The 18,581-nt window shown below is 38.9% G+C and overlaps 3 protein-coding genes across 6 annotated transcripts; all 3 read left to right on the plus strand.

Moving 5' to 3' along the window:
* Nucleotides 1–2,362: 2,362 nt before the first annotated feature.
* myct1a (myc target 1a) lies at nt 2,363–6,396 on the plus strand. Its single transcript, XM_080881805.1, has 2 exons — nt 2,363–2,631; nt 5,178–6,396. The coding sequence occupies exons 1-2, from the start codon at nt 2,577–2,579 to the stop codon at nt 5,720–5,722; spliced, it is 600 nt and encodes a 199-aa protein (XP_080737931.1). The 5' UTR covers nt 2,363–2,576; the 3' UTR covers nt 5,723–6,396.
* A 2,895-nt stretch (nt 6,397–9,291) lies between these two features.
* serac1 (serine active site containing 1) lies at nt 9,292–16,411 on the plus strand. 3 transcript variants are annotated; one of them, XM_080882212.1, is made up of 17 exons: nt 9,292–9,397; nt 9,879–10,027; nt 10,116–10,152; nt 10,245–10,387; nt 11,475–11,564; nt 12,154–12,285; nt 12,378–12,499; nt 12,572–12,700; nt 12,846–12,959; nt 13,121–13,283; nt 13,535–13,685; nt 13,784–13,925; nt 14,059–14,159; nt 14,316–14,413; nt 14,532–14,714; nt 14,791–14,934; nt 15,013–16,411. In XM_080882212.1, exons 2-17 carry the CDS (start codon nt 9,934–9,936, stop codon nt 15,057–15,059), a joined length of 1,890 nt encoding a protein of 629 aa, XP_080738338.1. In that variant the 5' UTR covers nt 9,292–9,397; nt 9,879–9,933; the 3' UTR covers nt 15,060–16,411. The 3 variants fall into 3 exon arrangements, with proteins under 3 accessions (XP_080738338.1, XP_080738336.1, XP_080738337.1); XM_080882210.1 differs by having other exon boundaries at nt 15,044–16,373; XM_080882211.1 differs by having other exon boundaries at nt 9,314–9,397; nt 9,875–10,027; nt 15,044–16,377.
* Nucleotides 16,412–17,118: 707 nt separating this feature from the next.
* gtf2h5 (general transcription factor IIH, polypeptide 5) lies at nt 17,119–18,391 on the plus strand. Of its 2 annotated transcripts, none has more exons than XM_080882844.1 (3): nt 17,119–17,270; nt 17,583–17,669; nt 17,762–18,388. In XM_080882844.1, the coding sequence occupies exons 2-3, from the start codon at nt 17,635–17,637 to the stop codon at nt 17,940–17,942; spliced, it is 216 nt and encodes a 71-aa protein (XP_080738970.1). In that variant the 5' UTR covers nt 17,119–17,270; nt 17,583–17,634; the 3' UTR covers nt 17,943–18,388. The 2 variants fall into 2 exon arrangements, with proteins under 2 accessions (XP_080738970.1, XP_080738971.1); XM_080882845.1 differs by having other exon boundaries at nt 17,150–17,215; nt 17,762–18,391.
* The last annotated feature ends 190 nt before the right edge of the window (nt 18,392–18,581 follow it).

Here is an 18,581-nt window from a genome sequence, read left to right on the forward strand (position 1 = left end):
GTGACCTCTACCGTTCAGCGCCCCTGTGGACCAAAACAGATTCAGCGAAAGAGAAAGTCGACAATGCTGCAGCAGAGGAGAGCAGAGACAAAACACTCAGGTCAATAGGAAACCATCCAAGAGTAACCCTTTTAAGATCCGTTTTCTTATCTAATCATTGCACAGCCAGAGAGCTGGGAGCAAGACTGCTAGCATGGTAATCTCTTTCATGCATAGTCAGCAGTTTTCTGAAATCTCATTAGAAAGTTTGCTGTATGCATGGCAAAAATCAACATGCTAAGAGAGAAACGCTGTTCTGCAAATCTATTATGGGTCCTGAATTATTGTATCTGAAAAGTTGTTTACCACGAAACATGTTTGAAACATGAGTGAATCTTTCCAGTTATACTGATGTATGTTATGTATTCAACTCAGAAGCCTTTTACATGTTTTTCTGTAGCAAAAAGGACACAATTATTTATGTAATTAATTCATGAAAATTGTGTAAAAATGTACTTGCCTTAAAGGGCTGCCACCCATTATTAATTAAGATGCAGAAAGCATGGCTTTTTTTGAGTGCAATACTGTTGAATAATCATTATGTGGAGGTCTGCAAACAGACTGCATCACACATTCAAAAGTACAGTGCAAATATTAAAGATAAATAACCTCAGCCCTTTTATCATTTGTGTCTGCTAATTAGCTAACAGAGATGTTTTTCTAACTCTTTCCCCCCATTTTGACTGATGTTTAATGTTTACAGATGTTTAATGTTTACAGGGTGGCAGCAGACATGCTCTCTGACTTTCAGATCACATAAAGAGATATGAAGTTACCCTGGAGTATTGCTCCATCTACTGATCAAAGCGGGGACAGAAGAAACACAGAGAGTAGCTCCCTGGTGCATTAATTTCTAACCAATGCAATGTCTTTAAAACAAAACAGTATCACCTGTTTATTTTTATTTTACTAATTTTATACATGCTCCAGAAAAGCACATTGATACAAGCCACAGCTTTGAAGGTTTATAAAATATTAATTTTTAAAAATCTGTAAAATCTGCATTTTTCCTTGCTACCTAAATCTTTGAAGTACTTCTGGATGTGTATTTCTTTACTTTAGACATTAAGACATTAAGGACTGCACAGTTATTTCCCACCACTCCGCCCTGCTACACTTGATAAATGCCATGAACAAAAGCTATAAAAGCTTAAAGAATGTCTCCGCCACATATCAACATATTGGTTTATTGGCCTTCAGCTTCTCTATATCAGAAAACAATGGCCTGACATACTATTTTCAACAGGTCATACAGCCGAGCCAACAATTAAAGGAAGTTCAAGCTTTGGTTGGGATAGTCTCTCTCCCTTACTCTCTCTTTGCCAGTAAGAAGGTTAAAGCTCTCTTAACACAATAAACTCTCAGAGATTTTTGAGTAAAATGCTCATAATTGTGTATTTTAAAAACAAAAACAAAAAACCATTGACTCAGTGAATGTTTAGAGAAAGCTGAGATCAGGGGTCAACTCGGAGAAGTAAAATAAAAAGCTGCTGTTGGAGCAAAGGGGCCGGTCTACCTCAGAGGCATACCAATGTGACTACTGGCATCGTTCTTCCTGACTGAATTGATGAATTTGCAGCAGATTTGACTGCTATTCTTTTTCCTTAGTTTAGCGTGGGATCAAAAACACAGAGATTCATTTCAGTGCATTATATCCTGATTTGTTGAGAGAAGGCGGTAAAAAAGAACTTGAAATAAAAATGTTGGTGTATCAAAAGAGCAGCTGAGCAGCTCTTCTTTCTTATCAAATTACATTTTTTTAATGAATCTCTCAAATTCAGGCAACTTTGGTTTTGATAGAGAGAGAGGCACCGAAGAAACACTGAGTTTACCAATACAAATGCTGCAGTTAAAGACACGTGCAAAATTACAATCACCATTTTCAGTTGGAGATTTGCCTTTCAATGCCCCTTACAGCCCCAGAAATGTAACTTCTGGTGCAAGGTGGTGGCTTGTCGCCTGGGGTCTCTGTGACGGAAGAAAAAAAAGAAGAGATTGAAATATTTATCATTTCTGAAAGGAAGAAAAATATTTGTGATTGTAATAGACTCTCATATGGTAACAGCTGAAGGACTAACTCCTGCGGTGGTGATCCTTCTTCTACTTTAATCAACCTGAAGGAAATGATGAGAGAGGAAGTGATTACAGAAACACCCCGTCTCTATACCTCCAGGATCTCTGTCCTGAGTAGATAAGCCCCTCCTGTTGCTAATTTCCAGCAGAAAAGCAGGAAATGTGACAGTGTAGTTTTCCGCTTCCATAAACAAGCTGACTGTCAGAGTTAGCTGCCAGCCCTGCGAGCGTCTGGGCTGAGTCTCCTTTTGAGGAAGTCGGACGTTACTGACAGGGAAAGTGAGCAAAGGAGAAGAGGGAGAAAGTAGGGGGAACAGGAAAAGAGACGGGACAGAAAGACAGGAAAACCCATCATAAAAAAGGACAGGAAAGAATTGACAGGAGAGAAGGGAGAAGACGAGGAACAGACAGACTGAACTGAGCTTCAGTCTCTCTTCCTCTCCTTTGACAAAGCAGATTAAGTCATGGCTGCGAACAACACAAATTTCCTTCTGGAAATGCTTCAGCCTGCCGACGTTGGTGAGTTTTCTGAGTTTTCTGAGTTTTCTTTCTCTTTTAGCTGGTGTGTTTCATGTGGTTGCTCTGATTGGTGCCTTCAGGAATTCAAGCTTGAATCGCCTCCTAGAATAGATGTAATATGCGGGCCTGGTGCCTTTTTGAACCAAGCTTTATCATCCAAATTTGAATATTCAAAGAAACCTTTTCAGACTTCTAAGAATGCTCGATCTGTTTGGTGCTCATCTAAGGAGCGTGGAAAGAAAAGCGACTGGACTTCTTTAAGTTTCTTGAGGACGTTTCACCTTTCATTCGAGAATCTTCTTCTGTTCTAAAACCAAATGGTGGAGAGTCCCAGGTATTTAAGCCCTAGTGGGAGTTTTCCCTTAAGAGGGTACTTGACCCACTATTGATCAGGTGCCTCATCAAATGAACAAAGGTGTAGGTCATTATCTGAGTTTTAAGGTGAAACCTCACCCTATCATGTGACCTACTGAATCAATGTTAATGTCAATCCAGTCACTTTTCTTTCTAAGCTCCTTAGATTACCATAACCTGGATGACTGAGAACCTTCACAGACATACTTGCTGCTGATGTTTTCTTTTTTTCAGTTTTCCCTAATGGTATTTCCAGATGACTTTTTACTAGCGTCTGCCCTCCATTTTCCAAAATTAGAGAAAAAAAAACTTGTGGAAATGTGGTCTAGTAACAAAGCAGGTTCAAACTTTTTGAACATTTTATTGAGGGGAACCCGATTTCTTTTCCTGGCATAAGTCCAGTGGTATTTGTCTCATCTGCTACATTCTCTTCCTTCTCTCAAGCATGCTCAGTTGGCTTTATCCAAGGCAAAGTAGCACAGAGCAAGAATATGTCAACAGCTTTTCATTTTTTGTCTGTGTGTGCGTGTGTGGAAATGAAACTCAGTTGGTTTGTTTTCTCCAAGACGCTCAATCTGTTAAACACAGGCAGAGGAAAGCCTATTATTATTTTGTCAAGGGCCACCATATTTCAAGACACGTCTGGCAATTCTCAGTTTCTTCCTAGCACACATTAAATCCCTTGCATTCACAGTGGATTATTAAAAAAAAGACCATAAAGGATATTTAGATGCACTGCATGTGCATAAGAGCAGTGAGGATGTATAACTTCACCAAAGCTGAAAAACCCTCCAACCTGTGCATTAATTGACTGTGTGGATCCAGAAGGATATTTAGATCCAAATTAATTTCTGATGTTGTATTGAGAGCATCAAAAAATGTATCTAAATGTATCTTTTTGTCAATTTTATATGCATTTGTAGAAATATTAACTGGTTGTTCCACACTTGCCACACAGAACTGCAAGCAAGTATTTGTGATACCTGGTAATCAGTCTTTCACATCACTGTGGTGGAATTTTGGCAAACTCTTCTTTGCAGAATTGTTTTAATTCAGCCACAGTGGAGGATTTTCCAGCATCAATGGCCTTTTTAAGGTCATGTCAAAAAAGACTCAATGGGATTTAAGTCAAGACTTTGACCAGGCCACTCCAAAGCCTACATTTTTGTTTTTGTCTATTCAGAGGTGGGCCTGCTGATGTGTTTTAGATCACTGTTCTGCTGCATAGCCCAAGTGTACTTGAGCTTTAGGGCATGAACTGATGGCCAGACATTCTCCTTTAGAATTTTATTTTACTGTTGGTGTGGTGATCTTTTTATGAAATGATGTGTTAGTTGTATGCCAGATGTAAAGGTACTCAAGCCTTCAAGAAATCTTGGGGATCACCAAGATGTTTTTTGGCAGTGCAAGACAAGCCTTTGTGTTCTTTTTGGTCACCAGTGGTTTTCTCCTTGGAACTCTCTCTTGGATGCCATTTTTGCCAAGTCATGAATTCTAAGTGTAACTGAGACATGTGAACCCTGCAGCTCTTTAGATTTTGTCCTGGTTATTTTCTGACCTCCTTCCATAAGTTATGTATGTGCGCTTGGACTAATTTCGGTAGGCCGGACACTCATAGGAAGGTTCACCGCTGTTCCAAGTTCAGATTCCCAGCCTTAAAGCTTTAGAAATGGCTTTATAACCCTTTCCAGACTGATAGATATCAATGACTTTGATTCTCAGCTGTTTCTTTAGATCTTGGCACGATGTGCTGTCTTCTGAAATCTTTTAGCCTGCTTCACTTTGTCAGGCAGGTTCTATTTAAGTAATTCTTTGATACAACAGGTCTGGCAGTAATCAAACCTAAGAGTGGCTTGTGAAACTGAAGTGAACTTCTGAAAAAATTTGGCTAATCACAGTTCATTCATGATTTCACACAGGGAATCATGAATTAACTGATTAATAACAAAATGATGGTTTAATAAATTAAACCATAATTTAAAACTGCATTTTATACTTACTCAGGTTATCTTTGTCTAATATTACAATTTCATTTAATGATTTAAAGCATATAAACAAAGAAGAAAGCAGGAAAGGGAGCAAACACTTTTTCACAGACTTGTAATGGGAATATTTGCGATATAAAAAAGATACTACAGCACAGATCATTTTATAATGATCCTTTTTTAAATGGTATGCTTCTCTCTTCACAGACCACCTGATTATAGCTTTCTGTGCTTCTGTGGCAGTGGGCCTTCTCTTGGGCGCCCTAGTTTATGTGATGCTTACTTGGTTTTCCCGACACAAAGCAGGCTCTGCCAGCATCACCCGCCGCCCGCATCGCCGCTCGCACACTTCTTCCCGCCATCGTCCAGGCTTTAACCGCAGCAGCAGCTATGACCGGCGAAGCAACAACAGCTTAGTGACAGCTGCTTTCACCTTTCACCGCCAGACTTCCTCTCAAGATCACTTTGACGCAATGGCGCATAAATCCAGCTTCAGGGGCTCCACCTTCCACCCGCTCCTCCAGTGCAGCCAAATTGCAAGAGAGGCAGAGGAGGGGAGCCAAACCACACTGCCACGTACACCACCTCTGACTACATCAACTGGATCAGCTCAAAGCGTAGCCCAGCCAGCTGCCACCCCACCAAGACCAGAGTCATTTTGGGGGAACAGTGTCAGAGGTCTTCATGCTACGCAGACCCCACCTCCAGCTTATGAGAGCATAATCAGAGCTTATCAGGAAACCCGAACCTAAGAGGAGTGAAAGCAGCACTGGCTGATACTAATTGGGAGATGAATGGATTTCCAAACTGGACTAAATCTATAATGATTTTTATGATCAGGTGGAGCTGGAGTGGAGAAAACAAAGAGGCCAAGCTCAGCTAAGTGCCCTGCTTAACACAATAACTTCCTGAAATTACATAATTTTTAGCAAATCTGCTATATATTTATAAACATATTTGCCTTTCATCATTAGATACTTTTATACAAAAAAAGAAATTGTAAAAAGTTATTTGAATGGTGTTGCATCCTGTCACTGGTGATTATTTATAATGTAAGGCAAGACATATGCTTTCTCCGTGCAGGTCGTATAATAACTATGCAAGAAAAGATGTAATGATTGTACACGTGAAGCTTAAAAGATAAATAAAAAGTGTGTGTAAGCCTGTAGTTAATAAAGTGCATTAGACTATTTGATGTTTTATCAAATTCATGATGAAAACTTGGTTAAATGGACCTGATGTTTTTTATTTTCTGAATCACATATTCAAGATGATTTTGTTTATGTGTTTGCATGAACAGCACTTGCGAATGTGACATGTGAGAAAATGTGGGCATTAGGTATAAGAATTTTTGTTCTGTATGTTTTGAATGTATTTTACTGGACTCTGCTCTTAAGTTAATGCAATAAAGCAAGACTCAAAAAGGCTTTTCAGTGCAGACATTTTGGTCTGCAACAGGTCTGGAGGGACTCGGCAGGACAACCATTTCTTCACATAAGCTGACACAAAATATATTAAAAAAAGTGAATAATTCTTCCAATAAGGCCTCTGGGTATAAAGAAAGGATACTGAGCAATCTCAAAATGTAATGGGTTCTGTCCTTTACCACTCCACCTATAGCTACTTTCAGCTGCTCCCTTGGTACAAGCACAAATGGGCTTTTAATCTCCAGCTAAAACTGAACCAGTGACCTTTTGCATGGCAAGCAAATGTCTGAACCATTGTACTATGAACTGCTACTATGTTGATTTTCATGAAACCTCTCCAGCACACTTCATAAAAGTCAAGGTAGTCACCTTACAATGCAGTTCAACCTAGCACTCACTCAAATATGAGCTACCAACAGTTCAAGACTATAGTGTTGTTCCACAGTAATGCACTCTAGAGTAAAAAAAAGCCAGAATACAATAATAGTAATAGCTGTGTTAGACTGCTATATTTACAGTGCAGCTGTGCTGTCATTTTTATTACTGTCCTAACTGTTGTTTCCTGAAGAAGGAACTTGTGTACAACAGTAAAGTTTGAAAGGTGAAGGACACAATCCCTACACAGCTCTTAAACTTTACAGGACCAAACGATGAGCAGCACTCGTAATGGCAAAACACATAATCGCTAAGGTATTTACAGCTGACTAAAGCCAGACAGAAAAATAATAATAAAAGCTAACCTAAAACTTAAAAATTTTAAACAATGCAAACTAAAAACTAAACCGAAACAAACAAACCTACTATGGAAACTAAATTAATTAGTTTACCACATTTAATACACACAAAAAAGAACTATACAACCAAATCTAAAAACATGACTCCAAAATGCCAAACTCTTAGCACAATTTTACTGGTCTCACTCAAATATCATTATAAATCCAAGATTTGCACATTTCTGACACACAAATCCATTATTCAACACGCTTTTTTCACCTACAAAACACTGGCCTTCAAAAGGCAACACAATCATTACCAGTTCCTCTCACTCGTCATGCACCTCCTCAAACTCAACTAGAAGAACAATTCAGTCATGTGTCAGAGTATAAAAGAGGCCTCAAGTGTAGAAGAGGAAGACTAGCAGGCAGCGGAGGCCATCGTGGACGAGGAGGAAGAGGAAGGCTCAGCCATGCCAATATTTCCAGTGAAATGTGTGCAGCTGCTCAGTGGGACATTTTGTATTATAGTAACCAATAAATACTTCTTTTGTTACCTTTTTGTATCTCTGCACTGATTTTCTTGGCAATGTTTCTCACTGTACTAACATTACATGGTGGAATTACTGAGTTTTGCCATATACTACATGAAACAGGTAACACTGGTGTTGAGATATATGTAGAACTGTAAATGCTATATTTGGACAAAACTCCCTACACTTCACCAGAACAAGAAAAAATAAACTTACTCTTACACATTTGCATGGATTTAAATATGTAGCTTCATGGCCAAAAATACACAAATAATTTTTATAGTAGTTTCCTGAATTTCTGAATTTGGTTTTTGATGTTCTGTAGGAATGTAAAGGTATGTGCGTGTTGTTTTGGTTAAAGAAATCAGTTTTGAGAAGAAAGAACAATGTTTTGAGTTGTGTTTAAGTTTTTAAAAGTTTTATGATATGTTAAAAATGCAAATAAAATGTAAAAAACATGTAATAACTGTTACTGCATGTAAAAAATACACTTCTGTTTAGATAGATATATTTTGCTCTTTTTGTCAGACCTTCCCACAGATGTCCTCCTATATATATTTTTGTCTTGTACTTATGGAAAAGAGTTGTAGAAAAGACATTACTGGTTTTAGTTCTAATAACATTTTGTCAAATTTTCACTTTAAATAAATCTGGTACATATTTGACTGAGAAAGAGAAAGGAGGTCAAACTCATTTTAAACTGTGAGCCAGATACAGCACACTTTGATCTTAAGTGGGCCAGACCAATGAAACTCTTCTTTCTGTCCGTTCATAATGGGTTATTCGATTATTGAATATTATCTTAATATTTGACAAAGAAGCACAATTTCAACAGAACATCTCAGTTTTTTTCTACATAATAAAGATTCATCCACTGCTGTAGTGAATGAAAGAAATCTATATGTATGAGAATTAAATTGTAAGAAATAAACGTGTAAAATTACAGAAAAGGTTCTGGTAGCTATATCTTTGTCAATCCTGTGATTACAAAACACAAAGTTTTTGTTTATTCACAGAACACGTCCTTTATTTGTATCCATTGTTAAAAAAAAACCCATTAATTTCTGTAGTGAAGAAAAGGAACTTTTCTGATATATTTTTTTTTATTATCTGTTACCTAATTACTTAGGTGTGGCCACATAGGAGGTATTTAGCAGTAAAGATAAATCTGTGATACAAAATTATATTAAAAGTCAAACTAAAACAGACTCTCTTCGCATTTCCTAAAGCTGTCCAGTGAGGCCCGATTGGAGTGTTCATCAGCTTATTTCTGGCCCCTGTGCCTTATATTTGACACCCCTCCTCTAACCCATCTATTCTTATCAGTTTGCTGATATTGCCAAATTTCACATCCATAAATTGCAGTTCTCCAATAAGAAGCCACACTTCCCTATTTTCATGAATGGAAATTAAACTTTATGTGACCACAATTTATCCTTCCCGCAACAAGAAGGCTATAAACATTTTTGATTTTATAATATCGCATTGTAACAGTATTACCGTCTTTATTTGATGCCTCTCTTACTCTCGCCCCTCCTCTTCCCCCCCGTGACATATTTACTTTTTACACTGTCGTTTTTGCGTAATCTTGCAGTTCACACACCGAACCTCTAAAGCGGTCAATAAAAAAAAAAACTGTTGCAGTGGATGACGTATTATTTGTGGGACAAATTTATGTTGTGTTTATTTACACCGGCTGCAGTCTTGGAGGACGTTATCGTAGTTCTTTTAAAACGTGTCCATCGATAAATACGGTAAACTCGCTTATCAGAAATGGACATTAATCCACTACATGTCCACCGGGTTACTCCATTAGCCGTTTGGGTGCCTTGCACAGAGCTAGAACAATCATAGCCAAATGCTAACTAATCTCCACCAAGTTAGTGGCAGCTAAGGCTTCATTTAGCTTCACCCGGATTACGTTTGGGTGTTCATGCCAGCTTTGGCTTTATGGCGGAGACTTACCGGTGTTTATGTTATTTACTCAAGTAATTTTAGCCCAGCTGTCAGTTACACCCATCTGTGTGGCTAGCTAACGTTTAGCTAATGGTCTTTGATTATATTAATGCTTTAGATTAGTTCACCATTAGCACTGTCACGAGTTAAATGTTAGCACTGCTAAGTGTTTAAACTGACATGATAACATTAAATGTAATTATCGGGTCGTTTTTGCGTTGACATACCGTTATGTGCCTTATCAGACACTGTCCTCACGTCTGTGACTTGGTCAGATAGGTTGGACAGCAGTCTGGTTAACACACGCACATCTGGGAGGGCACACAGGGGAAGGATGTCCGCAGCCGCTCTGCGCTGGATCCGTTGTCGGAGGCTGAGCACAGCTGGGCCGCCTAGTGTGAAGAAAGTGCTTCAGTGGAAAGATTTAAGTAAGTTATTAGACAAATCAGCAATCTTGTACAATAAATTTCAATAAACACGTTGAAAATAAAGATTTTCCTCTTCGCTGGCATTTAGGGAAAGTTGCTAAAGTAACTGGCGCAGTTGTCTTGGGGTAAGTTACATTATTAAAAGAATGATTTATGCAGCGTGTGAGAGAAGAATGATCTCTGTCCCATAGCTTATTAAACATGCTCCTTTCTGCAGGGGCTGTCTTTTTATTACTTATGAGGTGATAGCCTTGGATAAGGCTGTGACCATTGACACTAGTGCAATTCTTCAGGAGAAGAACAAGTCGTACATCTATCTGAGGGCCACTCCTTCAGATGAAAAAGACAACCTAACTGGAGGTAATTAATGCTATCCTAAACAACCTCATGGGTAACATGACACATTATATATCTTTTGTTGCTGGACTCAGTCACAACTTTTCACCAAACCCTGGCTGGTGTTTGTAGGACAATCCCAGAATAAACAGTACATTTATAAATGCATCACGGAGTCTCATATTTGATGTTTTTGCCTGTTGTACGACTGTGTTTGTAGTTCTACATTTTCTCACTGCATCAAAATATTCACATTCTGTTTCTACATACCTCCATCTAGTGTCGGACGTATTTTGGGACGAATTACACGTTTTGTTGTGAAAATACACAAGGTCAAATGTAGCATCTCCCATTTGGCATTGCAGTATTTCTTCTTGTACTAAATCTGTCATTTTAACCTCTTTTGCTGTATAAATTATTTATATATTTCCACTAGCCTATAAATGTAGTAAGACCTGTTTAGATTTTTAATTTAAATTTACTGGGTTTTGGACATGTTCCTTCTTCCCTACTGTGGGAGGGCATTATCTGACAAATATGCTGAGTGGCCCCATTTTGTTCTTGTATGAGAAAGTGTTGTTGAGTTTTTTATGTTCAGTGGGGCAGTGACATCTGCCTTCATTCTTCCTGTCTTCCCTTTCCTGCCAGGACTTTGGGCCATTTGGTGTTGGGTGATTTTACTTCCTCGACCTTTTTAGTGGAAGCTTTCACAATCAACTTATAAACTCAAATATAAGCGGCTTGACTATGCCGAAACATATGATCATGATCATTTTAAGCAGTAATCACTCATAATGCGCTACTTCACTTTTAACTTAAAATAAATACATGTGAACTTAACACACAACAGTATAGCAGGGAATGTGTTTAGGCTTTCGGGGAGGTGCAAATGCTATAAGGATGAGATGGATTTATAGTGAAAGATAAAAAACAGAATCTTTATTATAAAAATGGAAATATAAATTAATCTGACTCAAATTTGATTAATTAGCCACCTCTACAGGGAAGCATTTCTAAATGGTTTCTGTTGTCTTTATAATGTTATAGAAATGCAGTTCTAAATTTTGTCAAGAGAGTAGTGGCTAGTTGTTTTTTTCTGCATCTCTTCCAGGACTTACACACAAAGCAAGGAGGGAACTTCATAAAGCAGCAAGACGGTTTGTGGAAATATCCTCGAGGCTTTTACTGCAATCACTCGATGGTAAGAAACTAACAAACACCAATTCACCAATAACATAGACAGATACACGATAATGCCCCTAATATTTCTTGAACTGAAAAGTATTATTGCCAATAGCAGGGCAAGTGTTTATGCTCAGAAAACTGTAGTCATTTAGTCAATTTTATGTGACATATGTGCACAGAGACCAAAGGAAACACCTGCCTTTGCACATGCACATCCTGTTTTGAATGCCACATAGCTTTTACAGTGGTGTGGATCTTGTAAAAGTGAGTGGAATAAACAAGTCTGAGATTTTTTGTTTTGTTTTTAGCCACCTGTAGTTTTAAATCCGCAGAAAAAAAGTTACATTCACTTTTGTTTACTTTAACCTTTTACAAATTAATAGCTGCCAAATTGATGACACAAGTTTCACTCCTGCAAGGTTTGTACTGTAGCTCATTAGCTCTTGTAGTAATCTAAAAGGTGGTGCAGTAGACACTAGTAGTTAACCTTTTAGTTGTAGTTAGAATTGCTAAAAGGTCCAGTTAGAGGAATTAGTAGAACACGTCTCCACTTTTATTTTGTAAATGTTCAGACGGTCAGTTTGTTCCGTAATTTTGTGTCTTAGAGCACTTCAGTCATGTGGATGCTGACCCACATGAGGTGGCATTGTGGGTCCTGCTGAAGAAGACACAGTCAGCTAACAAAGCCATCAGACTAGAGGCTGTTCAGGAGCTTGCAGACAATCACCACTGGCATGGTAAAGGACCCTAAAAGTTTCCTGTCACGTTAATTTGATACACAACAGAGACCTGCTCTGGTCTTAGATCACACCTGTTTTGAATAATCCAGATTACCAGTACCAGACGGCAGCCCAGGTTATAGACCATCGGACAGCAGTGGGCTTGGCCCGGATGCCTCAGGTAGACCTGAGGTTTTTCCGTCACCCACCTGCACTGCCTGATTTGGAGGAGGTACTCAAATCTACTTTTTAGGATAGTTACCATTTGAATGCCTACCTCACAGATGTGCTGTGATCTTCTCAGGGTTTGTCAGCGGAGGACGGACTGAGGCAGCTTTTGGCATCTCTGCCTCAAACTGAGGTGGACAAATGTGTTCGGTACTTTACCTCACTGGCCCTGAGAGAGAGCACTCAGTCCTTGGCAGCACAAAGGGTAACAATCACAGATGTACACATACATGTACAGTCATTAGGAAGGCCAGGTCTAAAACTAAAAACAGTCACTGGGATGTGATAAAGAAAAAAAGAAGAAGCTAGTTTCTATATCCTGTCATTAACACGTGCGCTTCATTGTTCAGGGTGGTCTGTGGAGTTTTGGTGGCAATGGGCTGCCTTATGCCCAGAGCCTTACCTCTGTTCCTTCTGAGAAGGTGGAGTCCTTCTGTCTGCAGGCACTGGTACAGCACTCAAAGGTAATCATCATCATTGTGCATCCAAAGGTGATTTAGTCTGGAGTCGGTGGCTTGATTATTTACTTACTACTCATTGTGGTCATTGTAGCAGTGTATTAAGGTCAATTCTATGCGCCCGCTGTCTGGATGTTGCCTTGTGGTTAATACTTTGTGATCTGCAGGTAAGGAGCCACTGTGACCACATAGTTGCCAACGGAGGTCTACAGCTTCTCCAGAGGGTTTATCAGCTCAGAACAGACTCTATGAAGATTCAGAGGAACATTGTTCGCATCATCGGAAACCTGGCTCTCAATGAAGGTGCCCATCAGGCCATAGCCCAGTCCGGTAAGTCTGTAACTAATCTGAATAAACTGGAGACAGCTCTGATTATGTGTAATCCTGACTGGGTGCGCTAAAGATGTTATGAAAGTAAGGTCTAAAATATATGTTGTGCTTGTTTCAATTAGAGATTCGATTTTCACCATCACAAAAAATGTGTTTACTTTTATAGTTATCCACCCCAACTTATAAATGTTATCGTACTCCTCACACTTTCCTGTTTTTTTCCCCCTACTTTACCCATAAAACACTTGCAGGCTGGGTGTCTGTCCTGGCTGAGATGATGCAGTGCCCTCACATCATGCAGGCGTCTCACGCAGCTCGCGCTCTTGCAAACCTGGACAGGGAGACAGTAAAAGAGAAATACCCAGATGGCGTCTATATCCTGCACCCACAAACACGTAGCAAGTAGGAAAACAAATTCAGTTATTACATAATGCATTAACGTCATATTATTTTATTGTTATAACCCAACCGTCATCTTTGACAATGTTTTCAATTTCCAGTCAGCCAATCAAAGCAGACGTGCTGTTCATCCACGGGATTCTAGGGGCAGCTTTTAAGACGTGGAGGCAGAAGGACCGCAATGCATTAGAGGAAGAGGAGGCAGCCAAACGCGAAGATGACTATACAGAGTGCTGGCCAAAGGTAACAAAGGCACCTAATTCCTCTCATTACATTAATGGATTGTTTCAGTGTTTTCCAGTGTTTCTGAGGTCTCACACAGCTTAAGATTTATCTCAGTGTTCTTCCGTGTTGTTTTATCACTGTTTATTGTCAGTCATGGTTGGCTGCTGACTGTCCAAATCTTAGAGTGCTGTCGGTGGAGTATGACAGTCATCTAAGTGACTGGATGGCCCAGTGTCCTGCTGAGAATCAGAGGTAAAAAAAACAACAACTATAAGTCTGTAGTTTCTTTATAGGTCTACATGTGATTAAGGTGCTATTCTTGGTAAAATAGAATATTTTTGCAAAGTCGGGTACCCTTGGATTAATTACTCCAACAGATTAAAAAGGGTTGACTATCTGTCTCTCCAGGAAGTCTCTAGCCTACAGAAGTCAGGAGCTGCTAAAGAAGTTAAAGCTGGCGGGAGTTGGAGAAAGGCCTGTGGTCTGGGTAGCCCACAGTATGGGAGGTATTTCTCCCACATCTTTCCTTCCACAAGCATGTCGGACTTTTATGCAGATCCCTTGAATCCAATTTGAAAAACAAAAATTACTAATCTATCCTCTTGCATTTGGTTTCTCTTGCAGGACTGCTTGTAAAGAAAATGCTGCTGGATGCCTTACAGGACCCAGACATGCATGGGTTATTACAGAACACCAAAGGGATTATGTTTTATAGTGTTCCTCACTACGGCACCTTCATGGCAGAGTACTCTGTCAATGTTAGATATCTTCTCTTCCCCTCCATAGAAGTCAGAGAACTCTGTAAAGGTCAGTGAATATGATGAATTCTGCGGTCTATGGAACTCTTTCAGCATCTAATGTGAATTGATGTGTGTGTTTTAAGATTCACCAGCTCTGCGCAGCCTGAATGACAACTTCTTGAACCTGGCCAAAGAAAAGGATTTCAAGGTGCTGAGCTTTGCAGAGACTCTACCGACAAACATTGGACCCATGATCAAGATACTTGTGGTACCAACGCAGTCAGCAAGTATGTAACTCCAAATACTGTAATGTCTGAAATGTACAGCTTAAATATTAAAAAAACAACAACACATAGTTGAAGCAGTGTCTTGCGTCTCATCGTGTTGTGGTTTCAGATCTCGGGATTGGTGAGCTCATTGAAGTGGACGTAGATCACCTAAACATCTGCAAACCAGAGAGGAAGGACTCGTTTCTATACAAACGCAGCCTCCAGTTCATCCTGGACGCTCTGCAGAGCTACATCGCCCACTGACAGAAATCTATGAAAACAATGACACTGAGACCACCTGCTGTATACTTGAAATGTATACTACACTCCAAACCAAACAGAGAAATAACTGCACATTCACATAAAGCACCACAAATGCGATTGCAGTATAGCTAATTTGTGGAAACCTGTCAGTTGTGATAACGATAGCAGGGTGCGTTTTTTGTTGTTGGGGTTTTTTAAGTCATCCACTGAGATAGGTCTCTTAATGCTACATCAGCTAAGTTATAAAGAAAATAACTTATGTTTACAAGTAAATTAAGCACATTGAAATTTTATCTAGATTTCCTTTTATTTTAGATTTATTACCAGCTAATCATGGGATACACAATGCTCATTATCTACTGTATTTACTTAAAAATGCACTGACATTTTGTTGCTACTCATGCAACTCGACTTTTGACCAGAGCAAAGGTTTAAGACTTTATTTTTATATGTATTTGTTTTACTCTAACTATAGTGTGATTATCATCTTATGTGCCAAAACATACTCTTTCCCAAGCCTTACCTCAAGTGGACCTGAGTTCATACATTTAGTTCAGATTGCACATGCAGTTGTATGGGACCGATCAAGCAAATTAATTTTAATACATGTGTTTGCAGCCCCCACTGCCACTAGCAGTCCTAAATGCTGGCAATGAAATGAATAAATGTGTAACGTTTGAGGGTTTATGAGTCTATGCATTTCTATATACAAAGTACAAAATACAACAAAGTACTTGAAACATTCCTCTGGGATTTTGGCCCATATTGACATGATACCATCACACAGGTGCTGCAGATTTGTCAGCTGAATATCCATGATAGGAATATACCACATCCCAAAGGTGCTCAAGAGGATTAACATCTGGTCACTGGAGGTCATTTGAGTTCAGTGAACTCATTGCCACCTACAAGAAACCAGTATGACATGATATGAGCTTTGTGACATGATGTCTTATCCTGCTGGAAGTGGCCATCACAAGATGGGTACACTGTTATCATAAAAGGATGGACATGGTCCAGAACAATAAATGGGTTGAACTAAGGGGCCTAAATTGTGCCAGGAAAACATTTCCTACACCATTAAACCAGCCTCGGAAACCTTAGTTTCCTATTCTTACCTTATTCTTCTGCTGCTGTAGCCCATCTGCTTCAAGGTTCAAAGTTTTGTTCAGTCATAGATGCTCTTCTGCATACATTGAATATAAAAAAGTGATTATCTGAGTTACTGTTGTCTTCCTGTCAGCTCAAAACAGTCTGACCATTCTCCTCTGAGGCATTTTTACCCAGAGAACTCCTGCTCACTGGATATTTTCTCTCTTTTTGGATCAGTCTCTATAAATCCTAGAGATGGTTGTAGCTCAAGTGACCAGCAATTTCTGAAGTACTCGACAATCAGCCCACATTCAAAGTCACCTAAATCACCTTTCTTCTCCATTCTGATGCTCAGTTTAAACCTCAGCAGGTCATCTTGGTTGTCATGTCTACACGCTTAAGTGCACTAAAATACTTCCACGTGACTGGCTGATTGGATATTTGCCTTAAGGAGCAGCAGAGCAGTTGTACCTTATAAGTGGTTTTGAGTGTTTGTGTATATATATATATATATATATATATATATATATATATATATATATATATATATATATATATATATATATATGTATCAAGTTGTCATAGTTTTCCTGTTAGTGACAGAAGGAGGGAAATGGCACAGTACTGTATTTTATACTGGATCTTAACTTACATTTTGCATCAATGTCATGATGCAGTTTTTGTAATGGATTTTATGCACTTGGGTACGAATGTTGCATTATTTTTTTCATAATACTCACTCATCTATACACAGCGTAGTTTTTTAAACCCACGGTATTGATATGATACCTTTTACCAAGCACAGAAAAGCAGCACAGAAGCAGCAAAAACTTTTAAAACACGCTAACGCGATATTTGGACATCAGAAGATTGTCCCTTGGCGCACACCTTACATAACCCATCAATGCCTTGAAAACTTAACAGGAACAGCTGGAGATCTCGGGTAGATAAACGGCTGTTTGTTGCTTTATGTTAATCCTTCGCTTAACTGTAGACAGGTATGTACATGAAGTTTGCTCTTTTAGATATTTAAGATCGTGGTATGTAGCAGAACATGCCTGTGGCCATGCTATTTTGAGCTAGTGGTAGCAGCAAAATGCTAACCGGTGCTAAAACAAAGAGCTAGCATACGCTGTACTGGAACGTTTACAAGTATTTTCTTTGTTGTAATGGTAATAAAAGTATTATTAAAATGTCCGAAAACATGTGACGCGTTTATCTGACTGTTTGGTGGCTTAATAATGGTTTAGCTGCCGTAAAGCTGCTTCTACCTGAGGCCTTCAGCTGTCGGTTTGTTTACTGTGCTGCAGGTGTTCAGCTCTTTAATCAGCTTCGACTGTCCATTTCTCTGCACCTGTCAATATGGTCAACGTGCACAAAGGTGTCCTTGTTGAATGGTAAGGTTGTAACTTTGCCAAGAAATATTTGTAGTTAGCTTCACAGAAATCTGTTTTTAAGTAGCCGAAACTTTAACTTTCTCTTCCTGCAGTGATCCTGCCATGAAACAATTTCTCCTGTACCTGGATGAAACGATGGCCTTGGGAAAGAAATTCATCCTCAAGGATCTTGACGACACGCACGTGTTCATTCTTGCAGAGGTGGTTCAAACACTCCAGGAGAGAGTTGGAGAGTTGATGGACCAGAATTCATTCCCCATCACACAGAAATAAACGCAAACTGTCAGGAGAAGTGCTACTTTTTGGCCATGGACTGCTCATGATCTCTGGATAAATGTTTGCAGTGTTTTAACTGCAGACTACAGTGGATTACTGTGAAAATGCTCAAGGAGTTTAAATACATTTTAATAACAGGTTCCAGAATATGTTTTCTTTTTCTTTGCCTTCTTTAAATTGCAGATCAAAGCTACCGTGTTGGCAGCAGCATTTTTTCCCCCCCTTATTAATAATTGATATGAAAGGAGCAAGGATCCGAAGTTAAATAAATTGACAGCTGCTTGCTGTTTAACAGTGACTTTGAGGGTTTTTTTTTTCCATATTTGGATTAAAGTTGGTCTAAAAATATTTAAAACTGTCTTCTGAAAATTTTGGGATGTTGTTTCTAATGTAAATCAAAATAATACAATTGTGTTTTGAAGGTCATATAATCCCTTTTAAAGCATTTTAAATTGAAAATAATTTGAGGGTAAATAGTCTCTTTTATCACTATGTGGCATCTTTATTTTTCTTTCTTTGTAATGTGACTGGATGAAGTAACTAGATTTATTTAGTATCATTAACGCAAGCTAAGTTTCTCTACATTAGTTATACATTGCACCCCGAAACATACAGAAAAACCCCTCTGATTGTGCA

Source organism: Rhamphochromis sp. 'chilingali' (assembly GCF_963969265.1).
Source record: "Rhamphochromis sp. 'chilingali' genome assembly, chromosome: 5".
Classification (NCBI taxonomy): Eukaryota; Metazoa; Chordata; class Actinopteri; order Cichliformes; family Cichlidae; genus Rhamphochromis; species Rhamphochromis sp. 'chilingali'.